At 36.3% G+C, this 27,778-nt stretch overlaps 1 protein-coding gene across 8 annotated transcripts in view; it reads left to right on the forward strand.

The window, feature by feature from the left end:
- The window catches only part of RNLS (renalase, FAD dependent amine oxidase), a 318,654-nt gene that overhangs the window by 164,422 nt on the left and 126,454 nt on the right, over positions 1 to 27,778 (forward strand). For all 8 annotated transcript variants that reach the window (XR_013961612.1, XR_013961613.1, XR_013961614.1 and 5 more), the window contains one exon: positions 15,197 to 15,370. Coding sequence is in view for 5 of the 8 variants with exons in the window: in XM_080687540.1 (XP_080543666.1) it covers positions 15,197 to 15,370 (174 nt within the window). In the remaining 3 variants the exon portion in view is untranslated. The remainder of the gene's footprint in view (positions 1 to 15,196; positions 15,371 to 27,778) is intronic.

The raw sequence follows: 27,778 nt of genomic DNA on the forward strand, positions 1-27,778 counted from the left end.
CAAGTCAAAGAAGAATGGATTATTTAAATAAATGATATATAGACAACCGACTATTTACAGAATTCAGTTTGCCTTCTCTCATATCATATAACATAATTAATTCAGAGAAAGACAAATATCACATGATCTCACCTATATGTGGAATCTAGTGAACAAAACAAATGGATGAACAAAATAGGTCCAGAGGCATGGAGAATGGAACAGAATAACAGATTTCAGTGGGGAGGGTGATAGAGGGGACAGGAAGAGATTAACCAAAGAATTTATATGCATAGCCCATGGACACAGACAATTGTGAGGTCAAGGGGGTTATGTGGGGGCAGTGCGGGGGGGGGGGGGTAGGGGGACATCTGTAATGCTGTCAGTAAAAAACAAAAAAAGATTAGAACATTTTAAAAAAAAGAATTGATCCTAAGTAAAGGTATAAAAGTACTAGAAGAAATATAGAATATTTTTATAATCTTCTTTTGGGAAAGACTTGCCTTAAAAAAACAAATAAAACCCAGAAAATTCCAAAACTAAAAAGAAAAAGAAAAGATTTGACTATGTAAAATTCCAACTTTTGTGTCACCTAATAAGCAACTGGTTGATTGTATTTACAATATATGTAGCAAGTATAGGATTATATGCTGACTGTATAAACAAGACAGAAACAACCCAAGATCAAATGGGCAAAGTTTATGAATAGGCAATACACAGAAGACGTGAAAGTGGTCAATAGAAATATGAAAAGATGATTGACCGCTCTGGTTGCCGTTGCAGTTTTCTATGGCAGTGTGATAAATAATCCCAAAATGTAGTGACAAAACAACCATTATAGCCCTAACCGGTTTGGCTCAGTGGATAGAGCGTCGGCCTGCAGACTGAAAGGTCCCAAGTTTGATTCTGGTCAAGGGCATGTACCTTGGTTGCGGGCACATCCCTAGTAGGAGGTGTGCAGGAGGTAGCTGATAGATGTTTCTCTCTCATCGATGTTTCTAACTCTCTATCCCTCTCCCTTCCTCTCTGTAAAAAATCAATAAAATATATTTAAAACAAAACAAAACACAACAACCATTATATTACATCAAGAACTCTGCAGATCAGAAATTTGGACCGGTTATAATGGGGACAACTTGTCTGTGCTCCCCAATGTCTAGGATCTTAGCTGGAAAGAATCAAAAGCTGGAGAGTGACTCAACAGCTGGGGTTGATATCTTCCTAAGGCATCTTCACTCCTATCTGAGGGTTGATGCTGTGGTAAGCTGGAGCTGTCAGCCAGAAATCTATGTTGCCTCTTAAGTGGCCTGGGCTTCCTTAAAATATGGTGGCTGGGTTTCAAGACTGAGTGCTCCAAGAGAACCAGGCATAAATGATATCATCTTTTGTGACCTAGCTCAAAACTTGTTTTCAGTGGTGTCGGTTCTGCCTTAGTCACAAACTCATATTCAAGGTAAGAGGCTATAGATCCTACCTCTTGATAAAAAGGATGAAAGAAGACAATGTATGATGGATACATTGCAACCATTTAGGGGGACTGTATCTGCCATACTGGTTATCAAGAAAATGCAAATCAAATAACTCGAGACTATCACTCATCAGATTGATAATTCTTCCTAGTAAATTCTTTTGGGGAAAAAGTAAGGAAGATAAATGGGGAATAGAAAGGAAGATAAATAAAACAAAAACATTGGACTAAATTTTAGCACTGTGTTTTTCCCTAGTTTTTTTGTTTTTGTTTTTGTTTTAATCCTTGGTCTGGAAAGGATTTATTTTTGGTCAAATGTTATTAAAAAACTGGCCATTTTTTAAGTATGAAAAAATTACTTATTTTGCACACTCTACTTAAATAGCAATACATTTTCACATTTAAGTAAACAAAAGCAATTTCCTTAATTTAACTAATTCTTCAACATTAGAGCATACATTCTACTGAACATAAAACTGCATTTTCCCCTGTAGTTTAGTTGTCTTCTGTGGTGTGTGTGTGTGTGTGTGTGTGTGTGTGTGTGTGTGTGTGTGTGTGTGTGAAAGAGAAAGAAAGAGAGAGAAACAGACAACACACATTATCTTGTATTTCAGCTTTTAAAAGAATACTTTTGAATTATATTCAAGAAAGTAAGAAGCTCAAGTGTAGGTAATTTTGTCTGATTTTTAATAAAACATACAAGTATTATTTTGTTCCAAAAGAATTTTTAATAAAAAATTTAATAAGTTTAATAAATTATTTGTAATGAATGGGTTGATATTTCTGGTGATGTTGAAATTTTTACATTGGCTTTTATATGTTAAGTGTGTTACCATATAGGGTAGTATTTTTACCAAGATTTTAGAACAGAGAAAAAAAATTTTTTCTAAAAAGAAAATAAGTTCATCTTCTTTACCAAAGCCATATGGATTCTTTTAATATAAATGTGAATATATAATTTTATGATTATTTACTCTACCTGTGATATTTATATAATGGTAATTGCATAGTTAACTACACAGTATTAGCAGAAGATTTGCATATCTTTCACACAATTAGACTGCTGTATATGTGGCTATGCAAATTTATAATCCCACCCTGATTTGGGTACCTGCCACCATAGAAATAAAGGCAGGGGACTCAGGGACAAATAATGAACAATGTAGACTGCATGCTTTTCCAGCCAGGAGTTAGTTGATGCTGCTTCCCCCACAACATCATCTTTTTGACACTTGCAAGAGAATAATAGATTATTCTTTTGCAATTGCTAATAAAATACAAACACCAAGTTAGCAAATTAAAAAGTTAAATTTCTCAGAGTGACATTGACTCATCTATATTGCATATAAGAAATAAATATTTTATTTGCTTCATCATTCAATTCAATTTCTCAGTGAGCATTATTTGAAATAGAGGTGAATTAATTTTTTTTTATGGGCTGCCTATTCTGATTTTCTTCTTTGGCACCATGTCCCTGAATCTTTATGCACGAGGACGAGCTAGCACAGTGAAAATGGTACCGAGTGAGAAAGCAGAGCATTAATCAGTTCCCACTCCAGGCAGTGCTCAGTTTATAAACCCTTTATTGGTAATGTTTTTGGTGTGTTTTTTTTTTTTTTTTTGAAATTAGGAATGTGTATTTCCACAGAACCAATCTTCTAATCTGCTGTCTCAGTCTTGTCCACAAAAGCTTATTTATCGTTGATATAATAGAAATACTATCTATTTGCTCAAATAAGATAGAAAACAATGTAATTGTTCTATTTATATTGGATACTAGTTATTGAGGGAAAGCCGGATGAGGAGATAGATGGGGTCTTTTGTGAGATTCTGAAGAGAACTTTAGGGAACTCTTACAAGTTATGGTTCTTTATTATTTCTTATTTCACTACAAAATATATGGCTTTCTTTATCCCTGCATCACCAACTATAAAAGCCATTTTCAATTTATTTTGGGGGCAAAGAGTTTTTCTGTTCTATTGTTGGGATATGGGCCCATGTCTTGTTCATAAATAGAATAAAAGAGAAAGGAAAGAGAAGGCAATTGGTGAGCTAAGAAGAGATCTTCCTGAGACAAGAGGATAACTTGGATAAGGAGGAGGGTGAGTGGGGTGGGGGTAATCTGGTTTGTGGTTTAGGAATGGAGGTGGCAAGAGTAAGCCATCAGTTGTCCATCTGACCAGGACAGTCAGTTTGCTGCCTATGCTGGAGGTGAGGGCAAAGTGGGACAGGTGGAAGCTTACAAAGAAGATCTACAATTGAATTCTCCTATATGTCTGAATAATTCTCAGATATGTCTGAAAAGATTTCAGCAGGTAACTCAATAAAATGTCCTTCTAATCAATGAGACTAGCTCCATTTTAATGTTCCTAAGCAGGCAAGGGTGTGGAAAAAGTTTTGATCTTTGGAATTTGCTCTTTAAATAATGTGATGACAAGATCCCATTTGTCATCCCATCATGGAGATCACACCCTAACAGATGTACACATTTACCTGCAAGCTAAGAGTAAACAGGTGTGTGAGCTGGGTGTGTTAGGGCAGGAAAGCACAGGAGGAATTTGTTTCTGACTCTACAAATGGTAGAATCATTGGTCTGGAATATGTCATAAGATGGAAGAAAACTACCTACTATGTTCTAGGCTATAGAGGTGCTTTGGTTAATTTCATTAGAGTTAAGTTGTATACTAACTTTGATTAATAACAGATTCCTAGTGAAAAACAGATACCTGATAAAAATGTTTTAATAAACTTTTTGATAAAATGTTATATAGCTAAAGTTATAGATTAGAAGCAAATATCTTGAGGCTATAAAATTGGATATAAGATTTATGTCTTTCCACAGATGAGCTAGGAAAAAATTATTTTCATTCTTCCTTGCTCCCACTTCTAAATCTTCTCTTAACAATTGTACCTTTATATACCAGTTAAGGTTATCTTGTCCATCCCTTTCCCTGCAACAGCAACAGTTACTACTATTATTTTTTATTTGCTCCTATTTTGTGCACATATTTCATATATTTTACATATAACAATATATGTAATGCTTATAATATAAAATTGTTAATATGATATATTAATATATAATATATTAATATATAATATTTAGAATATAAAATTTCTAAAACTTTTTAATAATACTTAGAATATAAAGTTTCTAATCTTCATAACAACCCTTTAAACTAGGTCATATCGATATTTAATGGATGAGGAAATTGGAGCTCAGTGAGTTGAAATATGTATATCGCATTATGTTGATATGCACCTATTTATAAACATAAATATTTTTGCTGAGGCTCAGAAATGCAAATGCTCAGTTAAGGAGAATCTGTCATCATGATGGGGTCCTGTGTGTGTATTTTCCGGTCGCCTGGTAAATTCTGTAACAATCACATCTTGTAGATTAAACATTTGCAGTAATGTAAAGGTCAGAAGAAAAACATGGGGAAATGATTGAAACCTGGCAGTAAAAATTTAGAATTCAATAGCATGAATAAAATAACAAAGAAAAATTTACAATATTTTACTACTGTACCAACCAGCATATTAATAAAAGAAACTTTAAAAACATTGCAAATAAAAGATAAGCTAATATGAAGAACAAAAATAATTGTGCTTTTCATCAAATTGAGATTTTTGCTAGTTCTGGGAGCATACAAATTTTAAAACAAGTAAGATGCTGTAGGCTTACACTAAATGAAGTCTGGTGCCATTACGGTTTTTTTCCCCCCAATTCAGTTTATTTGCTTTGGCTTTAGTAGCATTGAGGGGAGTTGTTGTTATGGAAATAGAAAAGAAGCTAGTGGATTTGCAAAGTACAAGATGAAAATGTTTCTGAGTATCCCAGAGCTTACACCACCAAATTCTGACATTTTGCCTCAATACTGCAGATTCCAGATCCTTGCAAACAGTGCTTTCTGATCTCTAAAACCATAAAAGTTTTGAATTAGAATATTCATTCGTCAAGTCATTGCCTCAGTAACTTTAGCCATAAATATAAAAAATATATATCGGTATAAAAATGTGAGGTGACATGTAGTAAAGTTTTTACTATTATGAATTTTAAAATCACTAGATTGCTCATGAATGGCATGGCCATAAAGTAATTAAATGGATAAGCAGGGAAGAGTGGCTGTAAAATATGTATGATATTCTGTGACTTTTTGTATAACAGCACACACAATGCTTTATTTTCATATTCTTTCTCATCTGAAACTCAGCACTTTTCCTACTAAAAGAATGATGGCATAATAGTCTAAAAGTTTAGAGGGCATGGAAATAAGGCTAGTATTTTCCAACCTTACTACTGTGGTTTCCAGACTTACTATTCATGTTCTGTGAAGAAAACAGGAAAGCGAACTATATTTCTATTCTGATGTGCAAAAAGAAGCTTCCAAAGGATAAAACTGATAATAACCAGGGTAATAGTATTTTATGCTTCAGTCCAAAATCTAGCCTTGCCTCTGATAAGTATTTTGGTAAGGTATTTTACATAGTTGGCACAGCACTAGATGCACAGTGGACCTACAGCAAACAATGTTTGAGTTAAATAATCCCACATTCTTTCAGAAAACAGCTCCTACATTAAAAAATGTTTATTTTTCTAATCCTATGGTTAGTGCTGGTTGCTATAGAAACAATTGACTATCACTTTAGTGTCGCAGGACCTCCATCCAAAGAAAGAGAAGAGTGGGTAGTGAGTTTGTAAAGCAGCAGAGACTTAATGCGATTGGGAGAAAGTCAAAAGGCTTTATGAAAAGCCAGCTACAGCCACATTGTATAGCTAAATGCTCGTTTCAAAGGCCACTGAGACAGAGTGACAAGAAGGCAGTAGAAGCAGAGACTGGGAAGAAAACATTGTCTTTTAGTCTCAGCAGATTGTTCTTTATGATTATAGAGAGATGGAGAGACAGTGGGGATTAAAAATCACTTCCAGATAGTTAGGAGGGGGATGGGTCCTGATTCATCATAAATGCTGATAGTAGCACCAACAGTTTGGGCCTCCAGTATGGCAGGATTGCCTGCTTAATCACGGAAACTTAAGTACGTGCTCTTAAAATAATGCTTGTTTATGCTTACTAGGAACAAAATAAGATAAAGGCATGATCAATGAAGTATTCTTATATTTCAGAAACTGTAGGTGTCTTTATGTTCTTTTCTTCCCCTTTTAAGGCCACTTATTGCATTGATTGTTAAGGTCCCACAAAATTTGGGAAACATTAGAATAAACTTCTCTGACTAGTTATGCACTTAACTGCCCTAACATGCCCATCCTTTTTAATGCAGCTAGATGGAATGTACCTGGAAAAGTTTGTATTCAGGTAATGATTAGCATTCTCCCTAAGCACATGAGTGTAAAACCAGCTTAATCCTAAATTTTTATCACACTGTGTTTTTATCAAGTAACCAAAAGATGATGCAGAGAAACTAATTTCTTTGGCACTTTTTGTTTTTAAACAATTCTGGGTAGGATTAGGATTAAGAAAATGTAATGCTGGTATACTAGAGAAATGATGACCCAAAATATGGGGTTTCATTCTTTTCAAAAGACAAACCTTTGGACATTCAGCATTCTAGGTTATATAGCTAAAGAATTCCACAATTGATGTTAATTTTTCAAAAATGATTGTCTGAAATGTTTTTAGCATCTTTAATACTCCTTACTTTTCAAAGAAAAGGTTGTGTTTTTTTTTTTTTTACCCTCTACTCTGAAAAGTGAAGAGTATCCAGTGTACTTATTAGCCAGCAATGTTTTTGATTTAGTAATATCCTGATATGCTTGAATGTTAGGATGTTGTCTTAGGACTTAAAAAAAAAACACTTTTTCTAACATATGACATACACATAGACACTTCTAAAAGCTTTTGAATTCAAGAACTATAGTGTTAGGGTTTTGCAATACACTTGTGTCCAGCATTTTTCCAAGCAGTTACTATTATCTCGTTTAATTTTCTTAACAATCCTTAAAGCAGACACTATTATTATTCTCATTTTACAAGAAAACAGATGCTTAGAGGGATTAAGCAACTTGACCAAGGTCACACAGATAAATGTCAGGACCAGAATTCAAACCCAAATTTTTCTGACTTCAGAGATGCTACTCGGATGAAAGAAATATTTCCCCAGGGAAATTCCACATAGACATATAACTGCTGAAGTCTGTCACCAATAAACGCTAGATTTATTGCTTGCCAAAACTATTTTTGAAACTGTGCTCCCAGGCTTAATGGCTTCTATACCTACAGAGTCCAAGTGAACATTCAATTTATTCCAGGTGAAGGGAAACAAGACTGATTCTGTGATGCTTTCACACGAAAGAAATGACTCATGAATGGTAAAAGTTCAAACTCTGTACTGGCCTGCGAGGAGAACTATTTATGGGAAATGGGCCTTCCAGTACTATTTCTATGGCCACTTTGAGTAAAGATGAACTGGCTATTCTGACTAAAATACTATTGGTTTCATGTACCCCCCAAACTGGATGGTCTAATGTGAAGAGTTGAATTGGTGCGTGAAATTTATGATGTTCTTAGAATTCAACATAAAAGATAAAAGCAATAATAAATAAATCAAGAGCAGCCAGTGTCCCTTGATGCAGAGCTTAAATGCTTATATACGAGTTGATTTTCTAACTTCAAGTGTCCCTGAGTTAAAATTATTCACATATGGTGGCAAATCAGGAATTTAGCAACTCTCTGTAATTGGCTATAAACAACAAAACGTCTGGAAAGAGATGAAGGCTTTGAGCACCAGCTGTCAATGTGAGCAGCATTCACCATTAACTACAATACCATGGATGCCATGTTAGTGCTAAAGGTATTTGTTTTACTATCAACATTGAAATATTTGTTTTCATGCCAAAAAAAAGTAATAGGAGATGAAGAAAAATACAACTGAAAGCAGTACTTTGTTTACTTATGAAAACACAGACATTCATGAATCACAAAATATTCTCACTCAGAATACTCGTTGGCCCAAGGATTTTGGTCTGAAGAGTTGATCTCTACCATCCCATAGAGTAGAATGTATCATGCATGCTTTGCCTCCGTGTGCATTTCTAGAAGAAGCTAGAAGAAAATATAGTTAAATGCTATTTCAGTCAAAGTCCCAACAAGAAATAGATGGTGTTAACGGGAAAAATTTAATGACAGGGCATTTACAGAACGGTGGTTAGGGTTAAGGCAACCAGCAAAGGATATTGGGGCACCTCGGGACAGTAACAACAGGAAGCCATTACCTTGACTTAAATGGGTGAGAGAAGAAAACAAGATGTTTGATGTCTCATGAGGGTTAGAACCATGGAATAAGAGCTACTTAAAAAGAACTTTCACTGTAGAGCAACTCAGCATTGCCAGCACCTAGCAAAGCAGGAAGGAACAGAAGGAATCAGTATTCCATCTCTGTCTCTTTCCACTTGGCATTCTCTTGCCTATGCCTCTCATTGGCCAACACTATCCAGAAGTCAGAGGTCCAGGAAATTCAACCTGTAGAGAGGGCAGTCAACTCTGGGCACAGAGCAGAACAGAGAGGGGCAGAGGGTGGATCTGAGGGAGCAAGAATAACCAGCACAGATCAAGTTTGGTCTATCAGTGTTTAAACAGAAAAGGGGAGGAGGAGGGAGGGTAAGAGAGTGAGAGAGCCAATGAGTGTGTGTGAGCAGGTGCATGAGCATGCACAAGATAGATATTAAAACCAAAATGAGGTGTTTTCCCTATTGAATTATCAAGAAAAAAGGATAGCTTTCTGTATGTATATTCAACCTCACAGGCAAGAATACAGTGACATAGGTCTTTCATACATTGTTAATGGAAGTGTAAATTAGTGCAGCCTTTATGAAAATCAATTTAACAATAATTCCACTTCCAATATTCTGTCTTAAGGAAATAAGTATAAACATAGATAAAGATCTAGACACAAAGATATGCATACAGTTTTAATTATAACAGACAAAAAGGAAATAAATGTCCTACATTAATGGAATGGTTAAGTCACACAGCATCCTCTCCATCAAATATTATGGAGGCATTAAAAATTGTTTACAGTCCTGCCAGCATGGCTCAGTGGTTGAGCATCGACCTATGAACCAGGAGGTCACAATTTGATTCTCGATCAGGGCACATGCCCAAGATGCAGGCTTGATCTCTAGTGTGGGGTGTGCAGGAGGCAGCCAATCAATGATTCTCCTCATTGATGTTTCTATCTCTCTACCCCTCTCTCTAAAAAGCAATAAAAACATTTTTAATTATGTTTATGAAAAGGGTTTTTTTGGTCATATGCTAAGCAAAAATGCAGTTTGCAAAATTATATGTATCATATGATCACAGCCATGTTTAAAGAAAAAAGTAAGGCTGATATTAAGGAAAAATACAAATTGTTAATAGTTGTTTCTCTGGATAATGAGTATATGGTGATTATTTTCCCTTTTGCCTCTTTATGTATTTGTGTACTTTCCAAATATTCTAAAGTGAGGATGTATTCGTTAACATTTATTGATGTCCACACTATACCAGGAATTGTCCTGGACACACAAAGCTCACGAAGCACAGTCCTGGCCTCAAATTGCTTATAACCTGGTGTCTTACTATTGTAATCTCAAAAATTATAGAATAAAGCTGTAATTTATTTAACTAGAGTAGGTGAATAGTAGTGTCGCATCTATTTCTCATTTGATCTCTTTCCCTCACACCACCTTTCCAAGCCAACAAGAATCCTGGCTACTTAATCTTCAAAAATATATCCAAAACCCTATGCAAGGTAAATCAATAAAGCTTTCAGAAAGAATAAATAAGGAAATACCTTTAAGGCCTGGAGTAGGCAAAAAATTCTTAAAACAGGACATGTGTGCTAACTATAAATGAAAAAAATGAATTGTACTAAAGTTAAAATTAAAACTCTATTCATCAAACCACATGATTAAGAGAGTGAAACTAAGGAGAAGAAAATGTCTCTATACATATGTGACTCATATCCAGAATTTCTGAAGAACTCCTCAATAGCAATAAGAAAAGGCAGACAACCCAAAAGAAAAATGAGCAAAGATTTGAACAGGCAATTACAAAAGGATATCCAAATAAACAATGAAGGGTTTCCAAATATTAGTCATCATGGAACGCAAATTAAAATCACAATGTGATATCACTACATTCCAAATTAAAAGGCAGGTAGTAGCGAATGTGGACAAAGAAAGGGAGCAACTGAACTTTCATACATCCCAAGTAGGAGTACAAATGGCTACAATCACTTTAGAAAACCATTGGATAGTATCAACTAAAGGTGAATATAAGGGAACCCATGAAGCAGGAATTCCAGTACTGGTTATATATACCCAAGAGAAACACATACAGATGTTCTTCATTTTACATTTGTAATAGCCAAAAACTACAAACAATCCAAATGTCCATCAGCAGTAGAATGGATAAATACAGTGGAATATATATGTAGTTTATACAATACTCTTTCACATAAACTATAATTAACTACAATTACATGTAACAACAATTATAAATATCACAAGCATAATGCTAAGTAAAAGAAGGCAGACAAATGGGTACATACTGCATCATTTTGTTTATGTGATGTTCAAAAACAGCTAAACAAATCTATGGTGTTAGAATTCTGGATTACTTATTATTCTTGGCAGGGAGTGCCTGAAAAGGAGGGAAAAGGCAACTTCTGGGGTTCTAGTAATGAAATGGTTTTTTTTTAACATAGTGAGTGATTTTACTGGTAGGTTCACTTCATGAAAATTCATCAAGGCATACTTTTCTGTATGTATGTTAAACCTCAATTGATATAGTTACATAAGATATAGTTATATATGTGTCTCTGTGTGTGACACCTATATACACACATGGATGCACACACATATGTAAAATATAACGTACATATTTATTTATACATATATACATATGCGAATATTCCATCCAAAATGTAACCACTCCTGACCTCCTCTGTTGTTCTCTCCAATCCAAGACTACTACAAAGCTGTTTGCCCTAACTCCTCTGTTTCATCCCTGCAATCTTCCCCTGTAGCCAGAATAATTTTTAAAATGGAAGCTGGGTCATATCTGTCCTTGGCTCATCACTGGTAGTAACTTCATATGTCAATCAGAATAAAATCCTCCGAGGATACATATACTCTGACAGCTTATATAGTCTCACTACCCATACCCATCACTTTTACTCCTTCACCTTGCTTTATTTTCCCTTGTAGTTCTTATTACCAACAGACATACCATTTAGTTTTATTTATTTATAATTAGGTTTTTATTATATTTATTAGATTTATAATCTCTACCACTGGTATATAAGCTACATGAGAGCAGGGACTTTATCTTTCTGCTTTATATCTCTAACATCTAGAACAGTGCCAGGCATAAAGTAGACAATGAATGAATGAATGAATGAATGAATGAGATCATCACCAAAAAACATAGGAAATAGGCAGAATGTGTATGTTTAGTCTTCTTCTATTGGTTAGGAAACTGAAAGAATGAGATTACATTAGGAAACGACAAATGAAATTATTTATTTGATGTTTTCAGAAGTACAGCCTGGGTCTTCTCTCTCTCTCTCTCTCTCTCTCTCTCTCTCTCTCTCTCTCTCTCCCTTAACTTCCATTTCTTCCTCTGTCCTTCACCTCCCCTATATCCACACATGCACACACAGGTATAGGTACAAGAATGATGGAATAAGAACAATTCTTTTTACTGATGAAAGTAAGAATGTAAACGAATCCTGTTCAATACACTTTATAGCCACTTTACTCACAATATAGTCATAAAGTGCATTCAATATTATATGTACATGTGTGTATAGTTACAGAGATTATATAATAATAGTGGTTCAGAATTAAATTAGGATAGCATCCAGGTAAAGATTCATTTTATTGAAATGGGCATTTTTATATGAGATTTAGTTTTTTGGGTAAATGGCACATGATAGTACATGATATACAATGATAGTAAAAAACCTATCAATTTTCTTTCCCGTATATATATATTAGACCTAGAGATGCTCCCTTTGGCATTTGTATAAGAAAAACTTTCAAACAAAATCACAACATTTTTTTAGATCCTGCAACAAAGACTTTTAAAGCCCTGAAGATGAATTTTTTTGTAAGTAATTAAGTTGTTTCAGTCAGAAGTCTCACTTCCCTGTTCTCAGAATGAATTGTAGAGCCCCCAGAACAGACTAGAGCAGTGGTTGGCAAACTGCCACTGGCGAGCCACATGCGGCTCATGAGCCGCGGTTTGCCGCTCTGTTGACTAATGAGTTTGCCGACCACCGGACTGGAGTGTTTAAGGTTAATTTCTGTTTCTATATAGATATCAATTACGTTTTCAAAGGATTACCCAGTGGGATTTGCCACTTGGCAGCTTGTCCAAAAACTAGCTAAATGTGCAAATTGTGCACGTGGGGGTGGGGAAGGTCTAGTTTGGTTGTCAATCTAGTTGACCCTTCACTTTTGGTTTAAAGAAAAAAAAGGAGAGTTTTAGGCCCTTTCAATTACTAAATAGCTGACTATACAGTTTTGTTGGTTTGTTTTTTAACTGAAAAAATGGGAAACTTAGTAATAAGACCCCAATATGTGCTCAACTGCTAGTATTAGTCTTCTTTACCGCTTCCTTCTCAGAGAGCAGTTAAGCATAATATCGAGCCTATAACTTTAAAAACAGATTAAGTACAAAAATGAAGCCCGAGATACATTGAGTATAATGAGGCCAATGTCAGAAGATCATTTGTTCATCAAGTAGGTTAATATCTTTTAATAAGCAGAACATGATGGTTAAAGGAGTGATGGCTTACTGGTATACTTCTAAGTGAGTACAAAATAATCATTAATGTCCGAAGAGAAAGCAATGCCAAAGTTCATTTTGAAACTCAAAGTTACAGAGCACAAAGGGGTAGTATGGATTCATGAATACCTGTGCCTAACTTCAATTTGAGAATTGTGGCTTTATCTTGACCCTATGAGTTGGAAGCTGGGTAACCTAGGGCAAGTTCCTGAACCACTGTGAATCTCAGCTTCCTAAGGATGTAAAATGAGGAGAGTAAAAACATCTACCTTGCATGGTGTTTGTGAAGATTAAATGAGGTCTTAGTTCTAAAACTGTTTTGTAGAATATGTTATGATCATATATAAGATTATTATTGTGCTTAAATAATTCATTGAATACCCTCTTGTCTTCTCTTGACTTCCTAAAGTAATTACTCTAAGGTTTAGCTAAAGTTAGCTGTCATCCTTGAGGTCTGCCTATCCCTACTGTTTTTAGATTAGGATATTTTAGGATGTTTTTCACTGGGTTAATGAAAACTTTTTATATGTTCCATTTATTTTTTTTAATATATATACAAGTTTCAGAGAGGAAAGGAGGGAGGGGAGGGAGGGAGGGAGGGAGGGAGGGAGGGAGGGAGAGAGAGAGAGAGAGAGAGAGAGAGAGAGAGAGAGAGAGAGAGAGAGACCAATCGATGAGAGAGCATCATTGATCAGCTGTCTTCTGCACGCCTCTACTGGGGATTGAGCCCATAACCCGGACATGTGTCCTGACCAAGAATAGAACTGTGACCTCCTAGTTCATAGGTCAATGCTCAACCACAGAGCCACACTGGCTGGCTCCTATGTTCCATTTATTAATCAGTCTGCCTAAATCTTCAGAACAGAATTATGGCCTTCCCTGAGATACAAGTTATTAATGCTGTACATGTATGAGCAAGCAGTTCCCCAAGACTCTTTAGGGTAGGGAGATTGGAGATGGAGATTAAAAAGTGAAGGAGATTTCTTCCTTCTACACCCCACGATGGACACTTTCACGTTTTCCTAAATAATTTCTTCTATATAATAGAAAAAGTGCCTATCTAATGAACACTTATCCTATGCCAAGCACTGTGACATGCATTATTCATGCAATCCTCACAATATACTAATACATCCTGTACTAGTATTGCCACTTGTAGACAAGAGCACTATAATTAGAATAATTAAGTAGCTTGACCAGTGTCACATACCTAGTAAGTAGCAATGTCAAGATTTGAACCTAAACCTGCCTAATTTGTTTCCCAGTCTTTTTCCATTTGTTATTTACCTCTTACGTTTTAACTTTGCATGTCTATGCTTGCCTTTCTATACCTTTATACTTCCATCATTGGTGTGCCTGTAATGAGTAGGATAGAGGCCTATAACTAAGATGACGAAGGTGTGGTCCCTGTACTTAAGGGACTGTTATAATCCTGGCAGGAAGATGACAAGCCAACAAATCTCTATATGACATGGAAGAATTTAAGAGTCCATAAGGGATTGAGCATTGGTCTCCCCAACTGTCACAGAGGAATAATACTCTACCTTATACAGCAGTTGTTGGATTAGATTGAAATGCTTGTGGCGAGTGTTTGGTAAAGAATCTAACTCATAGTAAGTGCTCAGTATATGGAATCTATAATGTTGTCAGACAGTCCCAGGATAATAACTAGGATACAAAGCTAGAAAAGCAAATTGGTGTCAAATTTTGAGAACCTTGAATGCCAGTCTAAGAGGTTTGGACCTTTAGCTTGGTAAAAACAATTGTGCCAAGGTCAGTAATCATTCTGAAAAGAAATGAAAGCTGATGTTATTTCACGTTACCTTTCAAAATTCATTGTGAGTGAGATGGAATTGGTGGAACCAGTTGGAGCTAGTTTAAAGGATTGTATTTGATGTACTAACAGGAAAGATGATATTTGCAAGTTTGTTGGCCTCTACTTTTTCTTCCACAGTGATTAGTGAACGCCAAAGGCAGCAACTGGAGTCTGTGAGCTACTCGTCTCGCTACGCTCTGGGCCTCTTTTATGAAGCTGGCACGAAGATTGATGTCCCTTGGGCCGGGCAGTACATCACCAGTAATCCCTGCATACGCTTCATCTCCATTGATAATAAGAAACGCAATATAGGTCAGTACCCCCATTATTTCCCTTAAATACAGTAACAATGGTGGGTGTAGATCATGAAAAATGCTGTTTAATTGAGTGTTGCCATTCTGCACAGAGCAAGCATTTAACTCCAAGCCACAGGGGATAAAATTTAATGTCACATTTGGCCAATGATACAATACACGGTGAAACCAGTGAAGTTTTTGCAGAAAATCACTTACAACATGGTTTGTATTACCGAGTTCATAAAAATCGTGTCAGGAGGTTTAAGATTTCAAAATGGTCCACGTTCCTTGGCTTTAATATGGATTTATCTATATGCAAATGTATTTCTCTCATCATCTTTTTCTTGGTGCAGTTTGATTTTTGTTGGGTTTTGTTTTTAAAATTTGGTAAGTGCTGCTCTTATTTCTACTTCCCAGGCTAGAAAAAAAAAGAGGTGAGTTTTAACAGTGTTATAAAAACCCTTCACTTTAATATAATTTTACTTATTTAATTTTCTTTTGGGAGACTACATAAAATTACTTTGTATATAATGCAACTAAATGATAGGTAAAATGTTTCGTAAGAGCTTTACCAGAATGGGATAAAATCTGTACTCCACCCTTTTTATTGAAGATAGTTATACAAATTAGACTTGAATTGCAAGAATAAACATAACTGATTCATTTCAGGCATAAAGGCAAACGTGTATTCTTATTTGTAGGATTGTGGTGATCCCTGAGATACTGCTTTTTGTGGACTAAATTGCAATAATCTAAAGTTACAAAATTCTTGAAGTGGATCGTCATTTCAATCTGTTACACTGTTTTATGATGCAGTGATGGTTTCATCGAGCCATTAGTTAGAAGTCTTGCTTGATAAAATCACCATCTAATGTCTCGTGGCTTGCCAGAACTCTGCAATGATAGAACTGGGCTGGAGCATGGTTTTTTATCAGAGCACATGATCTTAGAAAAATGTTTCTTTTATAACTTAAAACTTCCTCAGGGCTGGACTGTTTATGTTAACATGATACCACATATATGTACAATCAGCAGTTAATGAAATGCCCTTTGACAGCCATGAACTAACCAGTTTTAACTCTATAACTGCTTTGTTCTAAGAAAAGAAATATAGCCTTTGATTTTCTTGTGTTATATGTCATGAATTAGACACTATCCTTTGTGTATTGCTTCATAAGACACGATATCTGTTAGGATGTATTCAGTAATATATAACAGTAGATGAAAACAATTCAAGCTTGTTTAAACAACATAAGGACATTTGTTGTTATCTGCTATGGACTGAATTTGTATCATCCCAAAATTTATATGTTGAAGCTTTAATCCCTAATGTAATTATATTTGAAGATAGGGCTTTTAGGAGGTAATTAAGGTTAAGTGAGGTCATAAGGGTGGGATCATAATCCAATAGGATTGGTGGCCTTATAAATTGAAGAAGAGAGCTCTCTCTCTCTCCACCCTTGTGCACATACGAAGGAAAGACCAACTGAGGATCATTACAAGGTGAGAAGGTAAGCTGTCTGCAAACCAAGAAGAAAATCCTCACCATGACAAGTCAGTCAGTATCTTGATCTTGGACTTCCCAACCTCTAGAACTGAGTGAAATACATTTCTGGTGTTTAAGCCACTTATCTATGGTATTTTGTTATGACAGCCCATGCTTACTGACACATCTCAGAGGAAGAAATTAGGGGGATTTCAAAATTGGTTGATTAAAGAACTGAGCAATATCTTCAAGGACCTAGATTTGGCCTTCTCTGCTCTCTCTTCCATTCTTGATGTTGACATCCTCAGAAGACTGGTAGCGAGATGGCAGTGACTGCTGGAGTCACATCCAGACGCAACAACATGTTTAGGAAGAAGAGGAACTATTTCTGCCTCTGCCCCTTTCTAAGAGTCAAGGAAATCTTTCCAGAAACCCCTCAACTGACTTCATCTTGTATCTCATAGGTCAGAATTGGATTACTCGACCAGTCTGAAAGGAATCACTGGCATTGTGTGTGTGTGTGTGTGTGTGTGTGTGTGTGTGTGTGTGTGTATTTGGGGGTGGGGGTGTAGGGGGATGTGGTGATGAGCCTAGACAAGCTAAGATTCACTCTTGAAACTAGTATTAGGATAATCTTCTCTTTAGTCATATAATGGGTAGAAACCCATAAAAATAGGTTTGGGTTTTTTTAGGAAGAAAGAACAGTGGCGGATGTTGGGTTGGCAACAAATAATGCCTATTATCTTCAAGCAGAGTCACATCTTATGTGGGAGGTAAAGTTCTAAAGTTGGCACATAAAGAGAAGAACCATGTATATTCAAAATTATCTTTGAACATCCCTTAAAACTACATGACATTTTGGAGAGTGATGTAACTTGCAGTAAATTGAGTATTTTTTCCAACATTCAATAGATTTCAGTTTCTTTGGGTGAGGCCTGATTAAATACTTAGTTTGCATTTATAGGGCAGAGTGCTATTTTCTACTATGAAAGGAAAGAAAGAAATAGCAGTCATACTTCCTAACAGATTACAAATGGAATGGGTTGGTGGATGAAAGCACCAATACTACATAATGCAGTAGCAATTTATAAAATCAGAGTCATTCAAATTTGAAATAGTGTAGCATAAAAATATTAATAAATTCTCACATGATTGGCAGCATTTGAAAAAATAGAAATACAATTTTTTAAAAATGTTAACAATAACACAATTTTAAAGCTAGAGGGCCAGGTGAATAGGAAACCATGTTTTTGCTACAGCCCATGGTGGTGCCACTTTGGACAGCAAAGAAATACCTGCATTCTTATGTCAGTTTTATGAAAAATTAATCTTGGATATGCAAGTTTTAAATTATGGGAGGCCTCCAATAATGGCATTCCCTAACATAAAATCTAACTGCCTTGCATTTAAACTATTTTTTCTCACCTGGGGCAGGATGCGAAGTGTGTCTAGGTGAATCCACATCATGTAAGTATCCATAAACTATAACTCTACTGTATTTTTTTAAAATATATTTTTATTGATTTTTTACAGAGAGGCAGGGAGAGGGATAGAGAGTTAGAAACATTGATGAGAGAGAAACATCGATCAGCTGCCTCCTGCACACCTCCTACTAGGGATGTGCCTGCAACCAAGGTACATGCACTTGACCAGAATCAAACCTGGGACCTTTCAGTCCATAGGCCAATGCTCTATCCACTGAACCCTACTGTATTTTATTGATACTTATATTTAACTAGACCAGTAAAAGTTGTCTTTTTATGTCACTAACACTATCCCAAACCCACCCTTTATTTGGGGTGTTTGATTGGATCAAGAATTAATGTTATAATACACAGACTCAACTAATAAAGGGAAACATTTGTTTTCTGTCAAGGTGGGTCAGCAACAAGATAGACAAAGGCTAACAGGGCTGAACTTACATGAAGAGAGCCAGGGATAAAGGATTAGTGGCCCAAACCCGACAGAGGTCAAGGTGTAATCATTTGTCAGGTATCAGGAACACACAATACATGCAGGAAGCCAGACCAGAACCAAAGTCTCCTTAGGCAGAGGAGCTCATTTCCAAGATGTATGAGACTCAGCTTCAAGTACCAATAGTTATAGGTATGACCCAATACATGTAGGTTTCTGTTTCCCAAAATGTGTTCAATTGAACACCAGTTCCTTGAGATGCAGGGAAGGGGCTCTGTCGTCGAATAAGTTTGCAAAATGCTACTGATGTTACCCCTAAAGGGTTGAGGATGAAAAAGTTTAAAAATATAAAGGGCTTCACATGGCACTTAGTAAATAATAAGTCAGTATCTAGGATACCTATTAATATAATTAGTAATTCCAGTCTTTAATTTGGATATTATGTCCTCTAAAGCAAAGGACATAAATAAATGAGCCTAATTTAGGTGAATGCAACCCCCTGTCACTAGTTCAGATAGGAGTCAAGGTGACGTAAATAAAATGTATAACTTTTCCTGAAACTGATTGAGCATCCTTCCCTGTTTACCACGTGGAAGAGCGTTAATGATTAGTAGAAGACCAATATGCAGCAATCTGAGGATATTAACACAATCTGAACTCTAGAAATATGATGAGCAATCACCATAATTATGTAGCTTTCAATATCTCAAAGGATATAATCCAATCCATCCAAAAAGAAAACAAACAAATGACTAAACTTTTTCATCACATGGAATTTATATTTGCAAGGACTTTATTGTTAGGATCCTTGAGTAACAAACACTAATATAAACATGTATTGCCTTTAATAGCTGTTTTACAAAAGATGCAGAAATGTTATTCCATATAGCTGTTTATTACATTAACTCTTTATAAAAGACAGGAACACAGTATGAAATCCTATAAAGAACTGGGATGGGCCCAGGGTCTTAAATCCAATCATCTTGTGTGACTTAAGGGAGTTCCTGATAATTCCAGTTAAGCAGATAACAATGCAATCGACAGCACAAAGGGGTCTGCCTTAGGATTTGAATAAATGTGGAATTATTTGTTCATAAACTTGCAGAAAATTCAATCCAGATAGGTAATACTTTATAAGTAGAACAAAAAAATAAAAGGAAGAATAACAAAAAGGGGGAAAGGAGGTAGGGGGGAAAGAAAAAGATCTGTAAGCATGAAAAATCTGTACCAACTCTAGAAGCAGAGGTCTCAGATAAAATAGCAATCATCATCTTAAAATAACAGTGCCTGGCCTGTGTAGCTCAGTGGTTGAGCATTGACCTATGAACCTGGAGGTCATGGTTGAATTCCTGGTCAGGGCACATGCAGTCTTGATCCCCAGTATGGGGTGTGCAGGAGGCAGCCATTCAATGATTCTCTCTCATCATTGATGTTTCTATCTCTCTCTCCCTCTCTCTTTCCCTCTGAAATCAATAAAAATGTATTTAAAATAATAATAATAACAGTAATCAGTTACAAAGTTCATGATATTATGGCTTTTGTATAATAGATGTAGTCAATGGTAATCCAATTATGCTGTCTATATAAATCTGTTAAGATAATTTAATAAATAGTAATCAAGTTCTAATTGTAAGTATCCATCCCGTTATTACAATGATGCCATAGAATGTCACATGATTGTAATATAAATATTCTGGGATGATCTCTCAGGAATAAAAACAATACAGGTTGTCCCCAAAAAATCTATATACACTTTAACAGCTGAAAAGTTCAATTCTGAAAATGAAATGTATTTTAATAAATACTGCCTTTAAAGTGTGTGTATACATTTTGGGGGGAACACTCTATATATGTGTGTGTACATATATATAAATGTATAAATGTACTTATATAAAATATATGTGAATATACATATGTATATATAATATACAAAATAAATATTCATTGTTGTCATTTAAAATAAGTAAAAATTATAAAATAGACTAATCTTATTTCACATAATATTTGCCACTTCTAAAAAACAAAAGTGGGTTTTCTTTAGAAAATGAAATGTAAGGAGAACATTTGCACACAAAGTAAAAACAAACAACAGATAGATCCCTTTCAGCCTCTGGTTTCCCTATCACACTATCCCAGAGGTCAGCAAACTCATTAGTCAACAGAGCCAAATATCAACAGTACAACGATTGAAATTTCTTTTGAGAGCCAAATTTTTTAAACTTAAACTTCTTCTAACGCCACTTCTTCAAAATAGACTCGCCCAGGTCGAAAACCGACTTCTGTGCATGGGCCACGAAGTTTCAATCGCACTGTACGTGTGCGCCCGCACGTGGTATTTTGTGGAAGAGCCACACTCAAGGGGCCAAAGAGCTGCATGTGGCTCGCGAGCCACGGTTTGCCGACCACTGCACTATCCTCAATGGGAAAGAGTCACATCCAAGATAGCACTTCTCCTCCCACTTGCCAAGCAAGTTAACTCAGTATGAAAATCAATGCCAAAAGAAAAAAAATTCAATGCCAGAGATGGAGCGCAAAGTGGGAAAGCAGCTAAATATATAACATCAAAAATAAACTTTAAAAATATTCTACAGAGCATATTACAAGGGGAAATATATCTTATGGAAGTTTCTTTCAGAAAAATCAAATCTACAAATATTTGACTTAGACATTTTGAATTCTCAATTGATTCAGTTGAACAATTAATTATTTACAAATATGTATTGAATTCTAGGATTCCATAGTCCCCACCCTCATAAAACGTCTACTCAAATGAGAATTCTGAAGGACATAGATATAGATATAGAAGGCTCTGTTGATATAGATAATAGAGAGTTAAGCAAGAGTCCTCATAAATATAAATGGATGCACTGATATATACCATATAGAGAACATTACTCATCTACAATCAAAACCAGGAAGAATCATGTTGCCTTGTGATAATATTATGAACCTTTAAAAGAACTAAGACCTTTTGTCAACATGAACCCAATAATTTTCTTTCTTTTGGTGAAGAAATTAAAGATGGAGGCTATGGAACATTTAAATCCATGAATAAATCAGAAACTTTAGTATGGCCCATTATTTAACTTTCTCTGAGGCTATTGAAAAGTTCAATAGATGCATATAAGTCAAGGAAAGTCCAAGAAGCAGTGAGCAAAGGGTAAAGTGAGTCTGAGGTCTACATCTGCCTGATATTTCTGTAACTAAAAGCAATTTCAATTCCAAATTACAGATTTATATAGCATCCACACTAAGAAGTGATCTTAAACATTAAATACTCTAAATCCCTTTCTGTGTCAACATTCCACGTTTGTGTTCTACCTGCCCTGCCCTCTGAGAGTGATGTTTTCACTTGTGGTATTGGCCAGAACTTGTAGCAGTCCAGCTGAGATTTACACAAGACCTTCAGGTTGGCCAAGAATTGGTCCAGAACACACGAAGCCGAGGTGAAGGTGACGGAATGTAATTTTTATCCACTATTAGTGGAAGATAGGAAGAGAATGAGAATCAGATGACTTTTTATGATGAATAAATATATAAATCTAAACTTACAGGTCATAGATGAGAGCAACAGAAAACCTGACAGAAGCTGCCATCACTGATGCTAATTTAGAAAGGAAACAGCAAGGGAAAACCTTCTGTTGGTTTTGTAAGTAGGTGAGGAAGGCCATGTATATCAAGAGGCAGAAAATCAGCAGAAGTTCAAGGTGGAAATCGCCATAGTCCCTCTGACTTCTCCATTAACAAAGACCATTTAACTAGGTGTGTAGCTGTTGTCTAATAAAGAAACTGCTGTATTAAATGTAATAACATCCCATTTTTGCTATTTATAATTACAGTCCTTTTAAGAAATGGTTCTTTTGTTGGTTGAGCACCTAGAAGAGATTAAAGGCCAGTTTAGGAGTGGGAGTGAGGAGAGCTAAATTGCTTTGTCCAATTGAGGAGAAAGTTTTAGACATCCTGAAACAATGGGGAGGGCAAGGAGCAGAAAAGGGGAAAGAAGAGAAAATTAGGCGGTGAGAGACTCTGGCTTGACCTGAGGGGTAACCATGTAGATTTGTAACGTGATGGTTATATTGTTTACTTTGCTACCCCTTTTGCAACACCCTGTAACCTCAACATAGTCCTTGATTGAACAACTGCTTTAAATCCATGGCTGCTTTTTACTTGGGAGTTGTTAAGTAATCAATATAGTACAATCACTTTTTGTAATATCTAGTATGAAATTAGATAGGTACTTGGTTTCTTCAAGTTAGTTCCTGCACAGAAATTTGGAGTTTGCTGGCTATGTGGCAAGCCTTGCAGCTGTTTGAGACCCTTATCTTGGATTAAGACAGGACTCCTCATTCTCTGGATTACACATCAAATAAAGCAAGCTCACCTTGCTGTTTTCATCATACCTGCAACCATGTCACTCTGTTGAGAGAGCTAGAAATTGGGGAAAGGCTCTCTCTGTGGAACTGAACTGTTTAGAAGGTTCTCGAAGTTAAGTCCTCACTGTGGCCTGAGTGAAGCTGTCAGCACCCTGGATTGGAAGCCAGGGCTCAAAATGATGTGCTCTGCTTTGCTTCCCAGACAAGCACCTGGTTTTCATCATTCTGGAGGCATCTCAAAACCTCTGCAACTTGAGAACCGTCTTGTAAAACTGCGTAACTCTCAGACAGCTTGTGAGCCTTGTGTCCTGGGAGGCAGTAAAGACTTGACAAGGATGAGAGCTTGACAAGTCTTCATTCTAGTCCTTTCTTATCTGGGACCATGACAACACTATCCCAAAGAGGTGGGAACTTTCCTTTGCCTAGAGCTCCCGCAGAAAAGATTTCATCATTTTCCTCACTGTCAAGCGTTCCTCCTCAGGTCAACCTGAATGTCTCATGGGCTAAAGAATTGATATGACCTGTTAGCAGAGTCTGATGCTTTCTCCAGAATTAGTAGCTCTCTCCTTTAGTGGGAATCATGCCACTAACCATCATACATGCTGTTCATCACTTGATCCCTCTTATCTTGATCAAGATTGAAAATAAGAGATAGGCAACTAACATCAGGCCTAAGAGGAGTGTGTATTCCGTGCTCAGTAAATATTTGCTGAGCCAGTTATCCTTTATGCAGCTCTGATATGTCCTCCCAGTTCCTGAAATAATATTGTGAATTAATACTTCAGCACTGGTCATCCACTTAGCAGGTAAGAAGAAGTAATGGCTAATCAGCAAATTATTCATCCCTAGGACAACCTAGTTACCTGTCCCCATGCCCTTATAATCATATAAAATGAGTGTGCTCTCTAGTTGCTGAATCTAGAAGTCATTGAAAAGCATATGTGGGTCCTTGGCAATTAGAATGATTAGAAACCTCGTTGTGGAGCTCTGTATTATGTCTACAACATTGGGAATACTGATGAATGGGACATATCAATTCTTTATATAGTATCAGAGGTATTGCCAGTTAAGACCTGGAAGTTTTATGGAGCCCTCTTCCCAAAGAGGTGCAAATATTCTCAGAAACAATTTTACCATGTCCTCTAGGGAAGATCCACTTGCTTTGAATGATGCCCTGTAACACAGATCTCGATTTCCAAGGTTACACTTCAAAGGATCCCACTGTTCTCTTTGTGAAAGACATTTCTTTTTAATAGCTGGTTAAAGAACAGTTATGCTCCAGCTGAGATATGTAACTTAGAAAATATGTGATAAGTTCTGCAAATGTGCCATTGCTTTGCCATGGCTTAGCAGTTATCTTTTTTTTACATCACAATGATATTAAAATGAAATGATATTTTGCATAAGAACCTTGCCATAAATGATGAGTTCATATCAACCCAAGTTTGGTGAGTGATTAATTCTTTATTGCATAATTCAGCATTTAGTGTTTATAGTGGACTAGAGGCCCAGTGCGTGAAAATTTATGCATTGAAGTTGGGGGTCCCTCAACCTGGCCTGCCCCCTCTCACAGTCCAGGAGCCCTCAGGGGTGGGAGGCGACCCAGCAATCAGGGGAAGGTGATGCCCCCATCACACCTCTGCTGCTGCCACTGCCGGCAGCACAAGCCTCAGCTAGCCCTGGTTACCTGAACCTAGGGTGGCCCTGGGCAGCTGGGCAGCCGCCATCCGAGGCTTGCCTGCGCCTTGGACTGGCCCTGGGCAGCTGGGGGGCTGAGGGCAGGTCTGGCCGCACCATGCTCCTGCCACCCCATCACCCCCTGGCAGGGCTGAAAGTACTGGGGGCCTCCAGCAGGGCTGAGGGGGCTGGGCGCCACCATCTTGTGGCTATGGGCACCACCACCTTTGTGATGGTGTGACAGTCAATTTGCATATCCCCTCTTTATTAGATAGGATGGTCAAAAATAACCGGTATTATCCAGCATGACTCTGTGACTACTTTGCAATAACATATACCTAGTTTCAAATTATAACTCAACACTTAGAATTAGATTGAACCATATTATATAGCTGACTTTATAAATTAAAAGTGGTTGAATACCAGAATTTTTGTGTGCTTCAACTTAATAGCTCTGTGATCATGAATAAATTTCTTAATCTCTCTGAGCTTCATTTATCTGTACTGTAAGTATAAGGTTAATAAAGTCTCCCAGAAATGTTATAAGGATTGAATGAGATAGTATATCCAAAATTTCTAGTACCATGTTTGGCACATAGTAGGTACACAGTGAATGCTATCTTTATAGTTGTCACATATAAATATTCTATGGTTTCTTATATCAGTTATATAACTTGCTTTCATTTTTAAAGAGAGAAAACAAAATGCCAATAGTGCTAGTTAAATTATATTATCTTTTGTGGAAAATAGTAACACATACATTAGGGTAGTTAAACAATATCTTATTACCTGAATAAATTGTGAAAATCAGAGGACATTAGATTAGATGCCATTCTTTCTTTTTATGCCATCTCAAATCACTTTTTGAATAAGAATAATTCCTCAAAATTTACACTACAGCCTATCTAAGAAGAGTTAGACACTGTAAAGTAAGTAGTTACCAAAATAAAGGGCTAAGACTAATTCAAGAGCAGGTTTCGAAATCTGACTGCAGAATCTGAATACAGGAAATGGCTTCATCATGTTTCATAAATACTTTATATCAGTTAGCATTTTTAACTTTGTCCAGAATCACCAATCCATCATTTACCCCATATGTGACATTGTGGAGTCCATTTAGCTTAGAGAGCCCTTTGGTTTATTACCAGTGACTTTGTTATTAAGTGATTTGATAAGGTTTTGATATGCCCCCTAAGATTATACCAGGGCCCTGCTGTTTTTAATGATCATTGCCCATACAGACTTCATATATGTGCTCATCTAGATAATGAGAAGAATCCACACGTACTGTATAGGACATTGAATTCCCTGCATCATATAAATGAATATTAAAGATTAGAATCTGAAAAGAATCTATTGCCTTCCATTAATATTTATAACTGATCTGTGGGATTAAGGGAATTCTTCAGTATAAAATATTCCAAATTTACGTTTGTAAGAATGAGCCTCCATGAATTTACAATATAGTTTTCTTCACTGAATTAGGTTCCTATTACATAATCTACCTAGTGAATTCTTTGATGTTGTTGATGTTATATATCCTGATATTATTTAATAAGAGTCAGAAAATGTATTTCAGAAACTTGAGCTCAATTGACCCTAACCCACTCTTTTTTATTAAAATTGAAATGCCTGTTTGTTCCTTTTTCCACTATCAATACTCATAATAATGGTTTCTTAGGAGTAGCTAACAATATTATGAAGATTATAGTCCCTTTGACTTAAGAATTTTCACTAACTTGGTCAGACTCAATCTTGTTTTTTTTCTTGTCGAAAGTTAACAGGAAGAATAATTTACTGGTCTTAGTAGTAAAGGAGATAAGAATTCCACAGTGAACCAATAAGTTTCCTCTATGAAAAGAGCCAGAAATATTTTGACATAATCATAAATTTAAAAATTTCACTATCTGTTCAGTCAGTCTCTCAAATTCAACATTTTATAATGTCAAGGCAAAAACTTCTCTTTATTAAACCAAAAGAACAAGAGTGAAGCTTTAGATCAAATCCTCCAGCCCAGAGAGAGATTTCATCCGTTCACAGAATCCTTTTGAACAGATACAAATCCAAAGCTGAACCCAATTATGCAACTACAGTGATAAAGTGATATCCTTAGAGGCAAACCAGTGTGCTGGCTCAAGGGGAAAACCTTGCCCAATTCGGGAAAGGAGTCCAATCATAATACCACTTAACACACAAAATTTCATATCGGGCACTATGCTGAGTAGGCCGAAATAGCGATGTGTAATAAGGGATGGCTGCTTCTTGCTGGTGAGCATTGGGGAAGGGGAGCATTTTAGTGGACTGTCATCATAGAAAACCAGGGCTTTCTTACTGTGGAAGGACTCCAGTGAGGGCTGGAACACCAAGTGCGAGTTAGGACAAATCCTCCGCTCTAGGGACCTGGGTAGGGCCCAATTAAAGGGCTATTGAAACCCTTTCGTTTTTCCTTTTGGCAGTGCCAATAAAAGCTGCAACAGGCTGAAAATCTCCTTGTGTGTCAAGATAAATAGATGTTTTCATAAAACTTGGGAGGTCTTAGTCAAAGAAAAAACTTCTCCCAAACAGATCCCAAAATATACGCAGACCTACGAAATATGGCCCCTTTCTGTAAATGAGTAGAATCTATGAAATTTTTAAACAGACATAGAGGAACAATTAATCTAACCCTGGACAGCAAGTAGAATTCAGAATATGCTTGTCAGAGTTGTTGGTTTGCTTGTTTTTTTAAAACAACTATATATGTTATAATCAAATGTAATGTGTGTTGTGCCGGCTGTTCATTACCTGCCTTTGAAATTCAGAACTTGTTCCTCCTCCAGTCGTCTCTGTTTCTCAAAACGGAGCCACCAATCTCCTATCCCCTTTAGCCAAAAATCGGGAATGTTTGTTTCTTCCTCTCCTTCAATCCAATATCCAATCTGTAACCAAATCACCCTGCTCTTGCTTCCAAAATAGACAATGAGCTCACTTCTCT

Source organism: Plecotus auritus, assembly GCF_963455305.1.
Source record: "Plecotus auritus genome assembly, chromosome: 9".
NCBI classification, from domain to species: Eukaryota; Metazoa; Chordata; class Mammalia; order Chiroptera; family Vespertilionidae; genus Plecotus; species Plecotus auritus.